We start from the raw sequence: 21,737 nt of genomic DNA, 5'->3' as shown, positions 1-21,737 counted from the left end.
CCCTCATTTTTCTTTCCCTAGTTCAAGTAAGCATATATACAATATCCAGTGTACCAAAATCATATACAGTAATCCTGTGGGGTACACCAAAGGAAATTCACCTAGTACATTAAATGTAACTACAACAATAAAGTCCTCCTGTACAGTTCATTTTCAACCTAGGAAAGATCTTTGTTGTTGACATTTAGTTTCATTAGTCCACTGGCCTTGAGGCATTTCAGTTTTCAGGAACCGACACTGGCTGCCCCCTCTGTGAAGGAGAAACAGGCCAAAGGAGGGGATGAGTGAGAGACTGAGTGCCTGTGAGCTCCTGGAAAATAGGGTAGAGTGGCTTTGTCTTTCTCATGAGCTATATCCCTAAAACCCAGGAATGCTTAGAAGTGAATATTAGTGGTTAGTGCATCAGAACCACAGTGATCTGAGCAAGGGATGTATCAGGGAGATTGTTGGAAAGATCTGTTACTGGTGAATGGGGTATTCCATACATTTCTCTTGGGCTTTGTACAATCTAAAATTGGAGCACTGTCCCAATAGTGGGCAATAGAATATGCAGGTGAAGGAAAATAGTAGATAAAGATGCTTTTATTATGAAAGAATGGCAGTATATCCCAGGAGAGAAAGCCTGACTGCATAACTAGGGATAGCATATCTCAAGATGTGAAGAGGTCAGTTTGGACAAGGGAAGACTATTCTGAAGTTGGCAAGACTTGGGTATTACCAAAAGGGTGAGATTACTAGGTAGGAGGTGAGTTGAGTCTTCAGTCTTCTGTGGACCCTCCAAAAATGGCTAGGTGATTTCACAGTGGCTGTTAGTATGTGAGAAGCTATGAGGGTGACCTTGATACCGGGCATTATTTAATGCTGGTCCAGAATGTGGGTCATGTGAGGCTCTATGGTTCCTGAAGCTGAAACCAGGTTTTACACTCTAAGGCTAAATTCTAGTGTTTTTTTGTTTTTTTCCCCCATGTCAGGAGCAGCCACTTATATGAGTAATAGACATGGTGAATGGATGAGAAGGTTTTGTTACATGGCAGCTATGGGAACACAGCAGTTCAGTACACATTTCAGCTGTCTTCAGCTGCTTTTCAGGCTATAGACATTGTCCTGAGGTCATCGGGAGAAATGGAGGCAGGAGTGAGAAAGGAGCTGAAGCAGTCACAGTTACTGGCAACTGCAGAGGTGATCGGATGGTGCCACATGGTCTGACCGGGTACAGTGTACAGTCTTAGGTCTGTCTCTGGGGGCATTCTTGTCACAACCTGTCAGGGATGCCTCAACACCATGGGACTGGGACAAGGCTGTAAGGGAGACCATGGAATTGAGATTTGGGATGCCAGGGAACCTTCCCCCAGCTTCAGATCCCAAAGTTCCATTCACCAGTGTTTAGGTTTTGTACTGGGAAGTCTGTGAGGAAATTAAGGTATAAAAAGTATCAACAGGACTGGGAATGTGGCTTAGAGGTAGAGTGCTTGCCTACCACGCATGAAGGCCTGAGTTCGTTTCCTTAGTACCACATAAACAGAAAAAGCTGGAAGTGGCGCTGTGGCTCAAGAGGCAGAGTGCTAGTCTTGAGCAAAAAGAAGCCCAGGAGAGTGCTTAGTGTTCAGACCCTGAGTCTCAGGCCCTAGGACAGGCAAACAAGAACAACAATAACAAAAGGATCAACAAGTGGCCATATTTTATATACAAGTGTTAGATGACTTCCTCAACTTGGGAACTAGAGCTAAAAGTAAACAGCTTACAATTTGCATAAACCTTAGTCTACCCCCAGGCTCCCAGGCAGTTTAGGGTCTAATTAGCCTGCACCAGGGATAGAAATCTGAATTCCCTTTAAGCCAGGACTGATATTGACCTTTCCAGGAAACTCTCAGCATTCTGAGAGTTAATTCAGGGAGAAGGCCTTCCAAACTCCCAATCCTTTTGAGTCTCACAGCTCTGCTTTTTGGGCTCTCACAGTTCTGAAGATATTGTTATGACTAGCACCAGAAGGGAGCATGAACAAGTCAGTCACTGTTTTCTGTAGGTGTCTGTCCAGGGCTTTTGATTCTTTCTGGGGAAGTTTCATCTTTTGTCAATATTAGAGAGATAAGATGGCATTGCCTGGCTGAGGGGCAGGGGCAGTTTGCCTTTTGTCACAGATGCTTATCCATGGTAAATCCTGTTCCCCCCTCTGCCGCCCCCCCCCCCCCCAGCCCAAGGAGATTGCCAAGTACTTTCAGAGAGAATGGGTCAGATCAGAGCACAGATGCAAAGAAGTGGCCTGGGATCCCAGCTTTTTACCTTGCTTAAAGTTAATTCATGGGCCCAGAAAAAACAGATTTTAAGTTGGCTCTTATGCAATGGAAATGGTATTTGGTTTAAGTCTACCTATTTGCTTATAACAATTCCGTTAAATGAAAACTATGTGGATTTATAATTTTTTTTTTTTTTTTTTGGCCAGTCCTGGGGCTTGGACTCAGGGCCTGAGCACTGTCCCTGGCTTCTTCTTGCTCAAGGCTAGCACTCGGCCACTTGAGCCACAGCGCCACTTCTGGCCATTTTCTGTATATGTGGTGCTGGGGAATCGAACCTAGGGCCTCATGTATACGAAGCAAGCACTCTTGCCACTAGGCCATATCCCCAGCCCCGATTTATAATTTTTTATTTGTGATGCTGTAGGCTCACTAGGCATGAAAACTAGTTATTGTTAGGCTTTTAAAGTAGTAAGCTGATAAAGGAGAACACCATGCGGTGTTCAGGTGGGAGAGAAAGTTTATTACCAAACTGCTGGCCTGTGGCTGAGGTGATGCTAGGCAGGAGAGAAGAGACGACCCCCGCCCAGCCCTGCCTTATCTAGGGCAGGGGCAGTGTGTGTGTGTGTGTGTGTGTGTGTGTGTGTGTGTGTGTGTGTGTGTGTGTCCTGGTGGATTAGAATGTGACCTCAGGGAACGAGAAAGTAACTGCCTCCAAGTATGCTGGTTACCCAGGTAACTGGGTGGAGACCTCCTGGGGTGGACCTTACAGTTATATTTTCAGCCTAAGAAGCCTGGGGATTTATTTTATTTCACTTGACATCATTGGAGTTTAAACTCAAAGGTCTTTCAAACCTGGAGATTTAAAATTAAAATCGGACTATATTTAAACCCTTCTCCCCCTTTCTGCTGGAGATCAGACCCAGGGCTTCCCACATGCTAGGTAAACAAGCTGCCCACAATGCTGTGTCTCCAGTCCTTTGAGAGGGGGGCTCGGTAAATTGCTCAGGAAGACTCAATTTGTAATCTAAACTTGAGACCTGGCTGCCTCAGCCTCCCTTGTAGCTGGAATTAGAGGTGTGACCACACCAGAGTGCTACTACACCTGCTGTCCTGGAATGTGGATTAACCTTTTCCAGTCTCTTTGTGTTATGGATATAACTTAGAATTTCAGTCAGAAGGGTGTTGAAAACTTGGAGTATTTGAAAACAAGGAATTACATTTATAAAGTGAATTTAAAGTATTTGAAAGTTATGTGTGTGTGTCCTGGTGCTTGCACTCAGGGCCTGTGCACTGTCCCTCACACCTTCATTTCTGGCTTTTTGGTGGTTAATAGGAGGTAAGAGTCTTAGGGACTTTCTTGCCTAGGCTGGCTAGATTAGTCATGGAGCCCAGCCAGAAGTCAGGCATTTTATTATCTAAATTTACTTGTGGTGGTGCAGATCAAACCCATGGCTTGTTCATGCTAGACAAGGGCTGTATTACTGAGTGACAGTCTTCATACATTTAACGAATGTTAATAAAACCCTGCACTGAAAAGCAAAAGCCAGGCCGCTGGTCTGCTGGTAGCCCCGCCTTCGATATTTCCCAGGGCCCGCCCACAGCAGGGCTTGCCTCAGGAACCCCGCCCCCGGAACTCCGTCACCCGCCCCGGCCGCCCCTGGTTCGCATAGGCTGTGGTGTAGGAACCTTGGAGCCTCGGAACTGCAGGGACGGGTGTAGGTCGAGTGAGCGGGGCCAAGAGCCGGGGCGCTTCCGGGACACGGCTCCTAGAGGCCGTCGCCGTCATGAGGCCGTCGCCACGCGCGCTGCTGGGCGCCCAGGGCGCCTGGCGGGAGTGCTTCCCCCGTTGTGGCCGTGACGTGGCGCGCTGGTTCCCGGGCCACATGGCCAAGGGTGAGGCCGGGCGGGAGGCGCGGCTCGGCTCGTCCCGCTCCGGTCCAGCTCCCCGAGCGCCCCGGCTGCGCCTTGCTCTGCGCAGACGGTGTGGGTGCGCGGGTCACCGAATCTCCACCCCGGCGGTCGCGGGCCCGTAAACTTCTCGTCGTTTCCTTGGGGATTTCTTAGTTCATGCGTCGGCATTTGACCCCAGGAAGACAGCTGGGGTCACGTGGCCTCTGGTTCTGCAGGGTTGGGGCGAGTATGCCACCCCGGAGCCATTGTGCCCTTTTCTGGGGAGGGGGACAGGGCCATCACCCGGGCCCGCAGAGTATCAAGGACCTGTCTAGTCCAGGCCAAGACCCACGACCCACGACCCACTGGTTAGGTCCTTCCTGGACTCACTCTGATAGGTCCGACCCTGAGCTGGTCAGAGCAAGTTGATGTATTTTAGGTGTTTTCTTTTAGATTGCTTTTAGTAGTGTGTCCTCCCTTCCCTCCCCTCCCTAGTTTTCTGTTTGTTTGTTTGGTTTTGTTTTTTTGCCAGTCCTGAGGCTTGAACTCAGCACCTTCCCTGGCTTCTTTTTGCTCAAGGCTAACACTGCCACTTGAGCCACAGTGCCACTTCCGGCTTTTTCTATATATGTGGTGCTGAGGAATCGAACCCAGGGCTTCATGTATACAAGATGAGCACTTTACCACCAGGCCATATTACTAGCCCCCCAGTTTTCTTTCTAAATTTGACTTTCCTAATGTTAGTCAAGCACATGCGCCTCCCCTCCACATTATTTTTTTCTTCCTTTTTTGCTGGTACTGGGGCTTGAGCTTTGGGCCTGGGCAAGGCTAACCCTCTACCACTTCTGGCTTTTCTTGAGTAGTTGATTGCAGACAAAAGAGCTCCACAGACTTTCCTGTCCAGGCTGTCTTCAAACTGCGATCCTCAGAGCTCACTCAGATCTCAGTCTCCTGAGCGGCTAGGATTACAGGCATGGCACCCAGCTCCTTCCACATTTTTTTTTTTTCTTTTTTTTGCCAGTCCTGGGCCTTGGACTCAGGGCCTGAGCACTGTCACTGGCTTCTTTTTGCTCAAGGCTAGCACTCTGCCACTTGAGTCACAGCGCCACTTCTGGCCATTTTCTGTATATGTGGTGCTGGGGAATCGAACCCAGGGCTTCAAGTATACGAGGCAAGCGCTCTTGCCACTAGGCCATATCCCCAGCCCGCTTCCACATTTTTAATTTTGTTTTTGAGATAGGTCTAACTGCCTGTGTGGGTTTCTAACTCATGATCTTTATTTCCAGAGTAACTGAGATTACTTCTGAGCAGCAAACTTAAATCTGCCCATTAGAAATGTCCTAGGTTTGCCCTTTAATACCATTATGTTTTCCAGGACTGAAGAAGATGCAGAGCAGTCTGAAGGTGGTGGACTGTGTCATTGAGGTTCATGATGCTCGAATATCCTTTCCTGCTACAGGAGAGACTCCTTTCCTGAGCCAAGAGTACCGAGGCAGCCGGAAGCATTTCTGGTGTCTGTCTGCCATGGCCCTAGTGTAGTCATATGCTTGTAGTGACCAGCCAGCCACCTTACCGGATACTGGCAGTTAGAGAAGTGGCACTTAGCTTTTATTACACATTGGGATTATTGGGGGAACTTGTAAATATGCTAGTTGCTAAGCCTTGTTTTATACCAGAATCTGGTGTGTGGCTGCATTGATGCATCATTTGTCTTGGCCTTTGCCTGGCTCATCTTAGCTTTTCAGTATGATACAGCAGTACTGTCCTCTGGGTAGGGCATGAAACCTGAGATTAAATGTTCCTGCCAATCACAGATTTCATCCTGTGCTTGAGGGGAGAATTGGCAAGACATGATCTTGTTTTAACACAGGCTTCTTAGACTTTATTTTGTCCATTTGAGCTATGCTGAAGTTCTTCAGTGATGAAGATACTGATTTTTTAGTTGTTACCAACCTGCCTGGGCAGCCAAAAATTGGGAGGCTGGGCCAGCAGGCATAAGCCCTAAGGACAGACAGTCCTGACTGCCCAGCCTCTGGTGGAGTCTAGAAACAGTAGTGGAGAATGAGGATGTTATTCAGAGTTCAGAGTCTTGTTGGAACTTTAGCAACAAAACATTGGGTTTCTTAGTTGTAGGCTATAAATTTGTATCAGTTTATATAACATGCTGATAATTATGTCTTTCAAAACATAATAAAATGTGGTTTTCTTTTAGTATTTGTGATGAGAGGACTTGTCTTTTGACACTAGGACATTTTGCCTTATCTAGGATGTGGCAGGCAGCCTATCCTGGATTACGGCTTCTGTAATATCTTGGGAGGGGAGTCTGGAGGCTGTAGCCTTCTGAATGGCCATATGTGGGAAGGAAAATCTGGAGTGGGGAGGCTGCTGCCTAACTGGGTGCTTAGGTGGGGCAGGCAGGGGCCTTGGCTCTCACAACTTGATCTCTAGGGAGGAATGCAGCACCAGGAAAGCAGAGGTTCAACATGTGAAGTCCCCCTCCCCCCTCTTGCCTGCATTAGTGTCAGGTGTGATGGGGCCCCACATTAGTCTTGATATTCCTGGCTAGGGTGGCATCTCCAGAAAGTCTCCATGAGGGAAGGAACTTGCTCACTTTTAGGCACAGCTGCTGGGTCCCTAGAGGTAGGACTTGGAAGTCCTTAGTAGCCACAGGGTAGGATAGTGTTCTGAGATACTCTACAGAGTCACTTTTTCTTATTTATTTATTTATTTATTTAGGCCAGTCCTGGGCCCTGGGCTCAGGGCCTGAGCACTGTCCCTGGCTTCTTCCCGCTCAAGGCTAGCACTCTGCCACCTGAGCCACAGCGCCCCTTCTGGCCGTTTTCCATATATGTGGTGCTGGGGAATCGAACCGAGAGCTTCATGTGTTGGAGGCAAGCACTCTTGCCACTAAGCCATATTCCCAGCCCCAGAGTCACTGTTTCTTGAGTGATCATGTCACTCATTTGAAACTTGGCAAATAAGCCAGATATCCCAGATTGGCCTGGAATTCTCTAGAGTCTTTCAGCTTCAGCCTCCCAAGTGCTGTGGTTAAAGCTATACAACACCATGCCTGGCTGAGCTTTATTTTGGTTTTGCTACTATCATTCATGCTTGGAAAGCCATGTGGCAGTCTGCCTTGCCTGACTGTCTACCCTGGCAGTGGTAGAAGGGCAGGATCAGAGCTGGCTCCATAGCTTTTGATCGGAGGTGGGCTGGGTGGCCTGCTCTGAGATGTGGCTCCCTTCTTTGGCTTCTTTTGACCCAGTCAGAGAAGACAAAATGATTGGCTGGTAAAGATTTCAAGAAATTTTGCCTTAACCTTGCCACATTCCACTCTCAGGTCGCAACCCTCTGTTTCAGGAGACCCTTGGGTTGAAGCCTCACTTGCTTGTCCTTAACAAGATGGACTTGGCAGATCTCACAGAGAAGCAGGTGAGTGAGTATCATCACACAGATGCCAGCAGCAGTGTGGCAGGAGAGACATCAACACAAACTGAGCTCTGCTTCAGGTAACAGTTCTTGGCTTTGCAAGAAGCTCTCAGCCTGGCTTCTCAGCATGGTCATTTACCTCAAACATTAACTTAGTACCCATTGATCAATATGGACACATACTTTGTGGGAAATGGTCAGTCACTTGTGCCAAGTGACTGCTATAGCTGTGCCATTTGGTAGGCATTTCTGAGGTGACAGAATCTGTCTGCTAAGCCCCACATGGTAGTCATTGTCTGCTTTTTGTACAACCTTCGATTCAGAAGTTAGAAGAATCGGGGCTGGGAATATGGCCTAGTGGCAAGAGTGCTTGACTCGTATACATGAGGCCCTAGGTTCGATTCCCCAGCACCACATATACAGAAAATGGCCAGAAGTGGCGCTGTGGCTCAGGTGGCAGAGTGCTAGCCTTGAGCAAGAAAAAGCCAGGGACAGTGCTCAGGCCCTGAGTCCAAGCCCCAGGACTGGCAAAAAAAAAAAAAAGTTAGAAGAGTTAGGGGTGGGAGAGGTCCAAAATGGCTACTGATTTCTCTTAAGACCAGATAGAACTAGGCCTATGCAGGGCATTTTCCATGTGGCATAGAGGTTAAAAAAAACACCCCGAAACACAAGGACTGTAAATATGATTTGAAGTGTCTTCTCTACTTTTTCTTTTCCTTTTTCGCTGTTATCAAACTGCAGCGAGAAAGATGTAAAAATCTTGAATTCATTCCACTTTTTGAAAAGGTGTTAATGGTACAGAACATTTCCATTTGCTGCAGCAGAAACAATGCCTGCAATTTCTTATGTGTCTGTACATTCCATTCACCTCCACCCTAGGCACACAACTCTACCACAGGTTTGTAGGGATACCATCAGGAGGATGAGTTCCCCTGAGAGCCTCTCCTGCTGTCAGCTGATAGAAATGATCATGAAGGCCAGGAGTTCGTATAGACTTCTAGGGCTTTCCTCTATTTACAGCTCTGGCTATTTATCATTGTGACTGCATTCTGTTGATTTTGTTAGTTAGTGGAACTCATTTGTGATTGCTTTTGCTCTTTAAATACTAGCCTTTGCAGACTTTGTGTTGAGTACTCACCTGGGTGTGAGGTCAGGTACTTGAAGAAGAGCCCCAGGGGCCCACTGCCCGGTTCTCTGAGGGACATCTTGAGTGAATCTACATGGGACCTGTGGCTTCAGAATCTCTTTGTCATGGCTTATATCCTTATTCCATCTGCAGTGGATGTATGGAAGAAAAAACTAGCATATATCTGTATATATGTGCTATATATGTATGGTATATATATAGAGAGAGAAATAGAGAGTATATTGATATTGGGGATATTGGGGCTTGAATTCAGAGTCTCACAGTCTCAGATTGCTTGCTCGAGGCTGGTGTTCTACCACTTGAGCCACATAACTAAAATTAATTGATTTAATCAGTGACTTTTTAAAGCATAGACATATTTTGAGGCCATTAGCAATCAAGCATTACAACACTAATTTTAAATAGGTATGATTTATAAATGTAAATATTAATAAAATATGATCCAGCTCTACAATGATTTCATTGAATGATAAGAGTAATGAATTTATGTCAACTTTAGCACACAGTTGGGCTTTTGGATGTTCTCTGTAATCAGATTGGGTTTAAAGCCCCTTCAATTTAAAATGTTTAAGGATGGTCAGAACACTCTGGTACAGTGGAATTTCTTAGTGAAGTCCAGCTTCTGTAAGTCTACTGCTGGAAGTAGTTTCAGAATGACTTGTATTGATGCCTCATTTTACTCACAGAGGCTCTGAACTCCCAAGAGTCAGTCGTTGTTTCCTGTTCTTCACCATTGCACAGACAAGACAGCCTAGTTCTACTGCTCTGAGCTCTGCCCTCCTGTATGTTCTGGGGCCAGTGATGGGCCAATCTCCCTTCCCCTGAGGCCCTTGGTTCTCATCTTGTGTTGCTGCCCATTCCTCTTTACCCAGCTCCCAGAGATGAGTTGTCTCTAAGCAGATAAACACTTCGATAGAGTCTCTTTGAACCTAGATCCTCAATTTTTATTGTATCACACCAGACATCCATATTTTTATTGAGTGTTTAAAATGGAAATGTCTCTTTCAGAAAATTTTGCAGCACTTAGAAGGAACAGGCCTAAAAAATGTCATTTTTACCAACTGTGTAACGGATGAAAACATCAAGCAGGTAGGCCTTTCTGCTCACATGCTGGTGTTTATGTTCATTCATCGGTAAGCAGTTTTGATCCTGGTTCTGGCTTCTATTGTCAAGGAGTACAGTCTCCTGGGAGCCACCCTGCATCCTGTGCTGATGCTCACAGCCCAAGATGGATGTTCAGGGAGCACAAAGTCACTTAGTTCTCCTATTTGTATTTGGTGGGACATTACAGGTTTACTAGTGAAAGGATGTATATGTTCACTAGTAAATGGTTGCCATCACCTCTATCATGGCAAGCCCTCCTGGAGTAGAAGCCTTTCTCCTTCCTGGGTGGGGAGATGGGACAGGATGGATGTGTGTGCCCTCCCTAGTCACAGCTTAATTGGACATCTTTGATCTGGTTGCTCCGGTTTTCATATCACTGCTGAGTGAAGCCTGTGAGGTCTTTGTTCTCTCATCTGAGGAGTATAAAGGAGATCAAACGTGGCAAGACATGGGTTGGTGAGGGGACATCAGACTATAGGAGGTGGCTGGTTTGTTGCAGATCATCCCGAAGGTCACAGAGCTCATTGGGAGCAGTTACCGTTATCATCGAGCAGAGGTTGGTTGCTGGGGTGCAGACCTGGGGGTGGGCATGTAAGGATCACCCACACCCCTCCTACCTGATCCTGGGGGTACTGCAGTGCAGAGACACTGTGGTGCCCCCAAGGAGGCTAGCCTGGGAGGGACAGGGCTTGTTAGAGGGCAGGTCTCTGTGCTGGCCTTCCCTCTTGGGGCCTGTGGGCTCATGGCCTGGTAGGGTGGAGTCAAGGCTTTTCTCCTGCTTCCACAGAACCTGGAGTGCTGCATCATGGTGGTTGGGGTCCCCAATGTGGGCAAGTCCTCTCTCATCAATTCCCTGAGGAGGCAGCACCTCAGGATAGGTATGTCCTGGCTGGAGGGGATGGTGGTGAGGAGCCCTGCCAGATTCCTGCTGCTCTGAGTCAGCTCTTTAGTGTGGATGGAGGGCAGCCATTTGCTATACCTCTTTGTATTAAAAAGTTACTAAAACAAAATCTTTATTCTCTCTTCATCTCCCTCCCTCTATCTTTCCTTCCTCCCTCCTTCCCTCCCCCTCTCTTTTTTCTTTACTGCTAGTCCCAGGGGGCCTGGGCACTGTCCCTGAGCTTTTATACTCAAGGCTAGCACTCTGCCCCTTGAGCTATAGTTCCAGCTTTTTTGGTGTTTAGAGAAAGAGTTGCATAGACTTTCTTGCTTGGACTGGCTTTGAACCAGATCCTCAGATCTCAACTAGGATTATAGGTGTGAGCCACCAGCTCCTAGCTAAACACCTTTGTTTCTGCCTCTATTTTTTTTTCCATACTGAAGCTTGAACTTAGGGCTTCATGCTTGCTTAGTTGGCACTCTTATTATCATTTGAGCCATATTTCTAGCTTGGCATTTTGCTGGTTATTTTGGAGTTGGAGTCTTAAGGACTTTTCTGCCCAAGGTAGCTTTAAAACATGAGCCCCAGAATAGCTAAGGTTTATAAGCATGAACTACCTGTGTCTGGCTTCTCGAAAATCTTTAATGACTTTTCAAAACTTGATTTTTTTTTTTGGACAAGAGAGTGCTGGGACTAGAACTTGAACTCAGGACCTGGAGCTCTCACTTATTGCTGAAGGCTGGTGCTCTACTGCTTGAGCCACAACTGCACTTCCAGTTTTTGTTGTTTAATTGGAGATACGATTTTCTTGGATTTGTCTGTTGGCATGGCTTTGAACCTTAACCCTCAGATCTCAGCCTCCTGAGTAGCTGGGCATGAGCCGTTGGTGCCTGGGGGTGGTTTGTTTTTTCATTTGTTTAATGAGCCCTTTGGTCCAGAGAATCCAGCATGCTGTATGATAGTGGATGTGTCAGGCAGGGAGGCAGCTTCTTTGTGAGGATCTTCCCCTAGCTCCTCCCCTTCAGGTGACTTGGACAGCTGGTGTTGTCATCCTAGGTTCTCTAAACTTGTGCTGAGTTCAGTTGTGAGCCCTGGGACTTGGTCTACTTATTCTCAGGTTTTGTTTCAAAATACAACCCACAGCACTCAATCCCACAGCCCTGACTCCTGGTGCCTTGGCTTATGCATGTTAAATGAATCTATATTCAGTCTTATTAAGGCTTCATTTTCCATATTAGCAATATAGTGTTAATTCACATTTAAATTGAGCCATTATTTTTTTATGCCAGTTCTGGGTCTTGAACCCTGGGTGCTGTCCCTGTGCTTTTTTTGCTCAAGGCTATGCTCTACCACATGAGTCACTTCCACCTCTGGCTTTCTGGCTATTAATTGGAAATAGGAATCTCACCAACTTTTCATGCTCAAACTTGCTTCAAACTGTGATTCTTAGATCTCAGCCCCTGGCCTCTGGCTTTTGCCTGGATTTTGAAAACCTCTTTGGTTGTGAGCTGTTTGGGGACAAACACAGGATGAGTTGTTGAGTGTCTGAACTACTGAGTATCAAACATTTGACAGCCTCTTTCTGTTATAGGTAAAGCTGCCCGAGTTGGAGGAGAGCCTGGAATCACCAGAGCTGTGACATCAAGAATCCAGGTGTGGGGGCTAGGGATATGGCCTAGTGGCAAGAGTGCTTGCCTCGTATACATGAGGCCCTGGGTTCAATTCCCCAGCACCACATATACAGAAAATGGCCAGAAGGGGCGCTGTGGCTCAAGTGGCAGAGTGCTAGCCTTGAGCAAAGAGAAGCCAGGGACAGTGCTCAGGCCCTGAGTCCAAGCCCCAGGACTGGCCAAAAAAAAAAAAGAAAAAAAGAATCCAGGTATGGTCTGTGGTCTTTGACATCCATGCCTGCAGCTCTGCCTAGAACTGTACAGGCACTGCTGAGCCTGGCACTGCTTCTTGCCTCTGACGGTCTTCCCTTCCTTCCATTTGCACTGTCATTGCCTGGTATTGCTCTGTCCTTGGCAAACGTGAGGAAGCTTTGTGACTCCACCTGCCAGGGCCATGTAATGAGTAGAGCAGATCTAAGCAGAGACCACTTCTTACACATTTCCTTTTGTTCTCTCTTACTTTTTATTCCAAATTAAATGTGAATTAAGCCCTATGGAGATGTAGTGCTTACTAACAAGGATGACCCATAGGGTTGGGTTTGACCTTGGAGCTTCAGGGTCTCTAAGGATGACTGCTTGGAGGCTCTGCAAGCCTTCTCCATCCTCTGCCTGAACAGGTGTGTGAGCGACCACTGATGTTTCTCCTTGACACCCCTGGGGTGCTGAACCCTCGGATTGAGAGCGTGGAGACGGGCCTGAAGCTGGCCCTGTGTGGTAAGCACCCCCTCCACCCCACTTTTGAGGTTCTCTTTCTGACCTTGGCTCACTTTGAGAACAGGGTGTTACTGCTATGTCTCTTAGAGTGCCTGTTCTCTTAGAGTGGCTCTGGGCACATGTGTGTTGGTCACCATTCTGTCCTGTGACAGGTGTTCAGTGAGGTCACGCCTTGCAGCCACACAGCGGGAGGCTGGGTCATGGTGTATAACCACTCTGCAGGTCTTCAGGCTGAGACTGAAGTACAGATGCTGCTTGTCTTTCAGGAACAGTGTTGGACCACCTGGTTGGGGAAGAGGCTATGGCTGACTACCTCCTCTATATTCTCAACCAGCATGGAATGTTGGGGTGAGTGACGGCAGGTGCAGGGCCATGTGTGGTTTCCTAATACAGCAGTGAGATGGTACATAATTTGTACATCTGAAAGGTATGGGATTTGAAAAGCTTTGACATGAGTGCATCTGAGCTAGTCACACAAGAAGATGGGCTCAGTGGAAGAACCTTAAAAAAAAAGGAGGGAAGGGGTGGGTGACATTGTTCAAGAAAAAGAAATGTACACTTCATCTGACTTCTATATAACCTCTCTGTATATCACCTTTATAATAACAATAAAAATGCATAAGAAAGAGTCCAATTTAAATTAAAGAAAAAAGATGAAGAAATTCCTGCATTTTTCTGTGCTTGCTCTCCCTGGGCCCAGGCAGCCATCTGCTGTCTTTTACCAAATTAATTTGCATTTTCCAGCATTTCCTACAAATGGAGACATATGGGTGGCTTCTTCTCATTCAGCTTTCCTTGTTGGGCACAAGTGTTCTGAGATTCATCCATGCCGAATGTGTGCTGATGGCTCATTTCCTTTTATGGTTGAGCTCTCTGTTGACTGCTTAGATATCCTGCACTTGGTTTATCTGGATGACATGGTGGCATTTGCAGTTCTGACTGGTACAGATAAAGCTGTTAGCCAGGGCTGGGGATATGGCCTACTGGCAAGAGTGCTTGCCTCGTATACATGAGGCCCTGGGTTCAATTCCCCAGCACCACATATACAGAAAATGGCTAGAAGTGGCACTGTGGCTCAAGTGGCAAAGTGCTAGCCTTGAGCAAAAAGAAGCCAGGGACAGTGCTCAGGCCCTGAGTTCAAGCCCAGGACTGGCCAAAAAAAAAAAAAAAAAAAAAGCTGTTAGCCACATTAATATTCAAATCTTGATGTAATATAAGTTTCTATTTCTCTTGGGAAAAACCAAGCAGAGTCATGGCCAGGAACATGGTAGATGTGCATTTTGACTTCTTTTGGAACTGCTGAACTCTTTTCCAGGTTATTGTACTGTGTCATGTACTACCCAGCACAGAATGATAGTTCTGTTTTTTCTCTGTCCTCTTTGTCCTTGGTGTACTTGGTCTGGTAGCCCTGTTATTGTGTTGTGTGGTAACACATGTTCATCCCCTCTGCACATGCTCTTGTCTTCTCATGCAACTTCTCCCGGAAAGGCCCCTTCACATCTGTTTTTTTTTTAAATCAAATATCCTCTCCCCTGCCCTCTCATCCCTTCCTCTCCCCTTCCCTCTCCTCCCTTTCCCTCTTTTCCCCTCCCCTCCTCTGACCTCTGCCATGGCTGGTTCCTCTGTGGCCCCTCATCTCTGTTGTGTTCTGCTGTGGCCTCTCACCTCTTGGGCAAGTTATTTCAACTCCTGTTGCCAGGATGTCCTATTGTCACCTTGACACATGGATTTCTGCACTGCAAGTTTTGAGTTTGTGCCTCCTCTGGAGAGGAGTCTGTTGTCCTGTTCTTCATGTCCTTTAGCCACTTCTTTTCTTGGACACTGCTTCAGAACATTTTGGTTATTGGGGCTCTGCATGGAGTGCTTATTTTTCTCATACTTTTAGTTTCTTTGTGCCTGTTAATAGCTTTGTGGGTTTTTAAAATCACATTTGACTAATTTTTGTTTTTTAGTGCTACTGGAGTTGGAGCGCAGGGCTTCATGCTTGTTGGTTGGCATGTGCATTATCACTTCAACCGTGCTCCCAGCCCTATTTGCTTATAGTTATTTCTCATATATTGTCTTGCTTTTGCTTAGGGCCAGCTTTGGAGCACAATTCTCCTTACCTATGTCTCCTCTGTAGCCAGGATTACAGGCATGAACCACTATGCTTAACTTGTTTGTTAAAGATAGGTATTTCACTAACTTTTTGTTCAGGTTGATCTCTTAACCATAATCCCCCTGATCTCCAGTCTCTGCTTCCAACATACCTGGGATTATAGGTATATATCATCACGCCCAGCCCAAATTTGGCTAATTTTTAACATTGCTTCTTTGGTGGTGATTCTGCCCTCTCTCTGCTCCCCACAAATGGTCAGTTGCCAGGAACCTTGGCTTTATGCAGCACTCAAGCTGTCTTGCTCCTGGACTGTGTATGTCATTGTCTCCAGATTGTCTTTATGGTGTCTGGTCTGGTGTCCATCTATCTGTCCCATTGTTCCTTTAGAGGTACTGTTCAGACCCTCTGTGTTTCAGCCTGTAACCCCATATGAAGTGGTTGTAACACCTGACTTGGTGGTGTGCTAATTTTAATACCTTGTCACTTAAGGGTTGACTCTCCCTTTTTGTTGTTGTTGTTGTTGGTTGTGGGGCATGAGCTCTTTTGCTCAAGGCTAGCACTCTACCACTTTGAGCCATAGTGCCACTTCTGGCTTTTGAGTGGTTAATTGGAGATAAGGGTCTCTGCTCAGGTTGGCTTCGAACTGCAATCCTCAGGTCTCAGCTTCCTGAGTAGCTAGGATTATAGGTCTGAGCCACTGGTTATAAGCTAGATGTCACCTTTTTGGTTGATGGATCTCTACTTTGCTGAGCTTAGTCCTTGGGCATTAAGTTCCTGGGAAACAGTCCAGTCCAGGCTGCTCTGAGGTCTGACTTGGAGCTGTGGGCTGTGTAGGTATGTGCAGCACTATGGCCTGGACAGGGCCTGTGATGACATCGAGCGTGTGCTAAAGAGCGTGGCTGTGAGGCTGGGAAAGACTCGGAAGGTGAAGGTGCTCACGGGCACAGGTGAGTGGGGCCCACAGCTCTAGCCTGTGGGATCCTCGGCCATCCTTGAGGGAGGACAGGAGGGAGACCTTCATGGGAACCTGTGGTGGTTGTCCTGTGACCAGGGCTTGGGGACATTTCTAGAGTGGAAGGAGCCCCTGTGTGAGTATACCCTCTGCCCCAGGCTTCACTGACGTACACCTTAGAGTCTTTTAGGGGCAGGCGAAGGAGCTTCCTTCCTTACCAGACCTTCTGTCCCAGGTGATGTGAATGTCATTCAGCCCAACTACTCTGCAGCTGCCCGTGACTTCCTCCGGACCTTCCGCAGTGGGCTGCTGGGCACAGTGCTGCTGGACCGTGACATCCTGCAGGACCGCCCCCAACCAACACAGACTTCTGAACCAGTAGGGTAGTGTGTGGCTTCCCAGGCTTTCCATAGCCCAAATGTTTGAGGCTTGGGACCGATTCCCCACTTCTGCTTTCTAGACGCTCCACCTGGTTGTTTCAACTCACGCCCCTACTCCTGGGGACACTGTTCTATCCTGCCTGCCAAGTTCAGGCCATCCCTGGTTATAGGAATTGAGCTATGGGGTCCCAAACAGTCCTGCATGTATGGCCTGGTCAGGAGGCTCCTGCTTGGTGTTTAAGGAAAGACGAATGCTGTCTTACAGAGTCAAAGCTGTACCTATAATGTAAAAGAACTTGTAAAAGGTTCATCTTGTTGGCTCCTTCATTGTGGTACCTTGGCCCTGTGTATTAAAGTTCCTGATGAGCAGGTATGGTCCTACAATGAGAAGAGCCTTGCTGCCAGCAGAGGGGTTTATTTCACAATGAACTCTTCATTGTTAAATGTGTACAGACATGGACAGCAAGTTTAGAGTGTGGGTCCCAAGCACTGGCCTCTCTCCTCAGTGCTCAGGGGCAGCACCTTGGTAGGCAACCTTCTCGCAGTTCAGTTTTGCACATGGCAGTGGTCAACCAGCATGGGCAGCACCTTCTAGCAAGTGAGACGCTTGGATCCAGAGGAGGTACAGAGGGCATCTCAGAATTGTTGACATCCACAACTGTAGGCATCCTCAAGAGATATCGCTGCCAGCAGCTGCATGCTAGGGAGAAAGGGGTGGAGATGGGGTAGGCTTGTGCACTATGGGGCCAAGTGAGGTTGTGCCTGATCAGTAGCTCTGATCTCAACTGTGGTTGTGGCCTAACCTTCCCATAGCTGCCTGAGCACTGGCTGTGTCTCTGGTGCTCAGTGGCCCTTTTCTTAGTCTGTATGGCCGCCATCATCATACTGGCTTTCCCCTGATGTTTCTTGTGCTGCTGTGTGTGATGAATCCACCCTGAGATTATTCCCTCTGTGCCATCTACTTCCTGTGCACTCTGACCGGTGTGGGGAGGTACTAAAAGATAGTACTTCCATTGCATTTGGAGCTTTGTGATCCTCACACAGTGCTCTGTGAGGGTCTTCTGTGCAGCCCATTCTGGTCGGTATCTGGGAAGTTGAGGGGCTCCAACAGGTTTCCAGGTATGAGGAGGTCTCAGTTTGCTTTTGAGGCCCCAAGGCAGGCTTGGTCTTGGCTTGCTGTTATTGGTAGTATTGGTCTGGAAGTGGTACATGAGCTTGGGAGCTGGCTGTACCTGACAGCACTGGCAGTGTGGATGACATGCTGCAGGAAGTTGCATCCTGAAACTTGCTGCTCAGGAAAAGTACTTGGCCAGAGTTCCACCAATAGCACTAAAACTTGTTCCCAACCAAAACTATGTGCCAGCCCAGGAGGTGCTAGTGTCCAGCATTATGTCCACTGACTGAGCCCCAAGATACTGTGGTCCAGAGGGCAAGGACTGGTCCCAGAAACAGCCTAGCTGTAGATAAGAATCTTTCAAGAGCACTGGGGTATAGACAGGGGAACTACCAGGGCCTGGGAAAACCTTCCCAGCTTTGAGGTTGCTCAGTGATTAGAGCTAAAGAACTTGGCACAACCAGGAGCTTTTCCCCAAGCCAGAGTTACGGGCACTGTGCTGGTGAGTGCAGGAGAAGCAAGTTGCCAGTCTTAAGCACAAGGTATGGCTAGAGGCATTTTTTTGTAAGGACTTCCCTGTATCTTAAGGCTTCTCTGAGCATAAGCCTGGGGCCCGAGGTCCCTTGGGTGATCAGATAATCCTCTGCTGTTGGAGAGATTAGCCTTCTGTCTTGAAGCCCAGGCTTGCTTTGCATCCTCCCTGCCACTGCTGGGATTGCTGCTTCAGCCAGCCTTCTTCCAAGGACCCATGAATGGCTGTGCCAGTTGAAATGCCCTGCTTCCATTGAGAAGCTGTGGGCAACTTGTGCCGTATCCTGATCCAAGTGCATCTACTTTTGAGAGGGGCTGCCCACTGGAAGTGTAGGAGCCACGCAGCATGGGCTGTGCACAAGGATGGGCCTCTAGCAGGGTTGGCACTTGTCCCCTTGAGTGGTTCTCTAATATGAAACTAAAGTTCAGAGGGAATGGAATGTTCTTGAATAAGGGTCCCCCCCCTCCCCCAAACACACACGTGTCCCAAGACCAGTTAAGTGATCCTTAGGGCCAGGTGGCTCCGGGGCATTCCTCTGACAGGAGGCCTTGGGGAGAAGTCTGCTAAGCCTTGGGAGCATAATTTAGGAGCCAGGAGGACCACAGTGGGTATTTCTGCAGTAAGTTTTTTCTGTTCCAGCTACTCCTGGGCCTTAATGTCCCCAAGATCTGCTCTGGGTCAATGGTTAGCACCCCACATTTCCTACATGGCCACCTGAGTGAACATTCCTCCCTTCTCCTTCACATCCTAAAGTCCTTCTGTCAGGACCTCAGTGGCAGAACCACAGAATTGCCTCTGCCTGGGGTCAGCACTGACCACACTTTCACCTCCAGGGTTGGCCAGGAGGCAGGGGTGGCCGGAATACTTGGTCTTGGCATCTCCCTTTGAGTGGCTCTGGAGAGTGGTGCACAGCCTGCCTCTGGCTGTGGGGTGGATCCTGACATTCTAGAATTGAGAGGCTGCTGGTTCCCTTGTAGGGTAGGAGATGGGAAGGTTTGGGCTTGGGCTGGAGATTAGCGAGCATTGTACGCAGGCCTGTCCTGGGCCCTGTGCTGCCTGTTGCCTGCCCAGGCACAGCTCTTGACCTGTCTGTCCAGATCCTCCAGGCAGCTGGCACAGCTAGAGGACCTTGGATATTCAAAGAGTGGGTGCTTGGTGATCTAATACTCTGGGATGGGATAGGAGAGCCTGTGGGGACCATGTGGGCTAAGGGCCTGATCTGGACCCATAGCTGGCCCTAGGGCTGAAGCAGGCCCAGGGTGCTAAGGGCACTGCCCAGCAGCAGGCAGAGGCATGGGCTCTGAATGGGCCTTGTGCCCGAAGTCCAGGCCCAATAGCTGTAGACTCCTGTCCCGTTGCCACCTAGGGCTATATCCTCATCCTCCAGGCCCAGCTCCCTTGGTCCCGTGGCCCTCCTCCAGCCCGAGCTTGCAGCCAGGCCCGCAGCGGCTCCTGCTGCTGCCCCTGCCGCCGCCCCAGCCGCTGCCACACGCAAGGAAGAGCTGTAGCGAGGTGCAGGCCTCACTCGCACCCTGGAGGCCCCACGAGCCCCACCACGCAGCCCACCACGGGCGCTGCCCCGAGAGCCTCCGCGGCCTCCCTTAGCCACACTGCTGTCACAGAGGAAGGCAGCAGCAAGCAGAAGAACCCAGCATGTGGCAGCAGTCCAGTTCATCGTTGTGGGCAACACCTGCGGAAGAGGGTGGAAGGGGCTTCAGCTTCTGCCAAGAGGGCCCTTGGAGGGAGGCCTGGGGCCTGGGACTGGGGCTGGGGAGGGAGGACCAGGGCCAGAGGTGGATTGACCCTCAGCTTTGTGGGAGATCTGACAGTTTTGGCATTTGGGGGCAGAAAGCTAGTTTCTTAGAGTTCAGCCTGCCCAGATATGGGGTGTCGGAAGGAGGGGTTATGAGTCAGGCTCAGTAACTGGAAAGGGCTGGTGTGTGTGTGTGTGTGTGTGTGTGTGTGTGTGTGTGTGTGTGTGTGTGTGTGTGATCTGGTTGCTGGTCTGCACTTGGATGTGTGTGTGTGTGTGTGTGTGTGATCTGGTTGCTGGTCTGCACTGGATGTGTGTGTGTGTGTGTGTCTGTGTGTGATCTGGTTGCTGGTCTGCACTTGGATGTGTGTGTGTGTGTGTGTGTGTGTGTGTGTGTGTGTGATCTGGTTGCTGGTCTGCACTGGATGTGTGTGTGTGTGTGTGTGTGTGTGTGTGTGTGTGATCTGGTTGCTGGTCTGCACTTGGGATGGGGCCCTGGCACAGAACGGGTGGGAGCCCTGTAGTGGTGGGGGGAGCAGGCCTGGGGAGGGGGGTGGCTACATCCCCAGCTCTGGAAGGGCTGGGCATGCTGAGCGTGGGATTTGTGCCTGGAAGACACAGTCTTGAGAACCAAGGCCCCCCACTTGTCAGATCAGGGTGTGGAGAAGGTATGGCCGCGTGATGGAGCCTGGCATCTCAGGTCCGGGGCTAGAGGCCCTGGGGCCATTCAGTGGGGGCCGGATCGGGTTCAGAGCGGCGCGCGCAGCATGGAGGATGCGCTGTGGGCCCGGTGCGCCACCGCATGCACCGCCAGGACCCGGTCATCCCCATCCTCCTGCGCTTGCCTGCAGGGAGCCCGGCAGGGTGGGTTGGGGCCAGCTCTGGATAGGATCAGGTCGGGGCGGCATCTGGAACCCCCAGTCCCTCCCGCCCCCAAACTCAGGGTGGCGCCGGAGCCACTGCGCGGCCTTGGCCTTACCTGCCCGGCCGTGCCGCCGCGGGCCCCGTGTGGAACAGCAGCAATCCCACTCCGGCTGTGGCGGCCCCACGCAAGGACGAGCCAGGGGTCCCAGGCCCTCTTCCCGGAGGACCGGAGGAGCCGGGGTCCCGCTTCCCGAGAGCACAGCTAAGGCTCCGCCCGAGGACGTGGGGGACGTGGGGGGGGAGGGGGCAGAGGCGGCGCTCAGCAAGGCACCGCGCATGTGGTTGCTGCCGTCCCCGCTCCCCACCGCCTCCCCTCCCCGCAGGTCCCCCAGAGTCCCCATCACCCCACAGGACTGCTTGGTTCGCCTTCCCCGCTACGCTCGGTATCCAGGAACATTTCTGGGTCCTTGCATTGATTATCCTCAGCCCCACTCTCCCCTCCTCCCCACCACTGCGACCACAGAGCAACTGGGTTCTGGAGGAGGGCAGAGGAGGGGGAGGGGCAACAGTGCTGTCTGTTGAGGGGCCCATGGTCCTGGGCCCCCACGTTTCTGGGTCCCTCAGGGTCCTGAGCCCCCATGTTTCTGGACCCCCACGGTCCTGGGTCCCCCACAGCCCCAGGCTCCCATGGTCCTGGGTCCTATGCATCCTGTTGCCAGCCCGGGCATGTGGCTTTCTGTGGGGCCTGGGATACACCCTTACACAAAACTGCAGGACTACTTGGGTGATTTTGTTTCTTTCAGTGCCCATGGTTAAGACCCTACCAGGGTCCACAGAGCATTAGCCTCACAGCAAAGAGGGTTCTGGCTGCCTGCTGACTCGGGGCCCCTCCAGAAACATCCCTGTGGGGAGCCTGCCCTGGCATATTTTCAGTGGGAGGGGTGTGTAGCCTTCATTAGATATAGCCCACTGTGTC

General features: G+C 49.6%; 2 protein-coding genes across 3 annotated transcripts; one reads left to right on the top strand and one right to left on the bottom strand.

The window, feature by feature from the left end:
- Positions 1-3,923: 3,923 nt before the first annotated feature.
- Mtg1 (mitochondrial ribosome associated GTPase 1) lies at positions 3,924-16,804 on the top strand. Its single transcript, XM_048337983.1, has 11 exons — positions 3,924-4,127; positions 5,500-5,564; positions 7,452-7,556; positions 9,709-9,789; positions 10,304-10,360; positions 10,592-10,682; positions 12,276-12,337; positions 12,972-13,068; positions 13,335-13,416; positions 16,001-16,113; positions 16,354-16,804. Exons 1-11 carry the CDS (start codon positions 4,019-4,021, stop codon positions 16,503-16,505), a joined length of 1,014 nt encoding a protein of 337 aa, XP_048193940.1. The 5' UTR covers positions 3,924-4,018; the 3' UTR covers positions 16,506-16,804.
- Positions 16,805-16,823: 19 nt separating this feature from the next.
- Sprn (shadow of prion protein) lies at positions 16,824-21,163 on the bottom strand. Of its 2 annotated transcripts, none has more exons than XM_048337993.1 (2): positions 20,877-21,163; positions 16,824-19,834 (listed from the first exon to the last, which is right to left on the bottom strand). In XM_048337993.1, exon 2 carries the CDS (start codon positions 19,817-19,819, stop codon positions 19,382-19,384), a length of 438 nt encoding a protein of 145 aa, XP_048193950.1. In that variant the 5' UTR covers positions 19,820-19,834; positions 20,877-21,163; the 3' UTR covers positions 16,824-19,381. The 2 variants fall into 2 exon arrangements, with proteins under 2 accessions (XP_048193950.1, XP_048193949.1); XM_048337992.1 differs by having other exon boundaries at positions 16,824-17,198.
- Between the last annotated feature and the right edge of the window lie 574 nt (positions 21,164-21,737).

Source organism: Perognathus longimembris, chromosome 2 (genome assembly GCF_023159225.1).
Source record: "Perognathus longimembris pacificus isolate PPM17 chromosome 2, ASM2315922v1, whole genome shotgun sequence".
NCBI lineage: Eukaryota > Metazoa > Chordata > Mammalia > Rodentia > Heteromyidae > Perognathus > Perognathus longimembris.
This window is presented reverse-complemented; position numbering and strand designations above follow the sequence as displayed.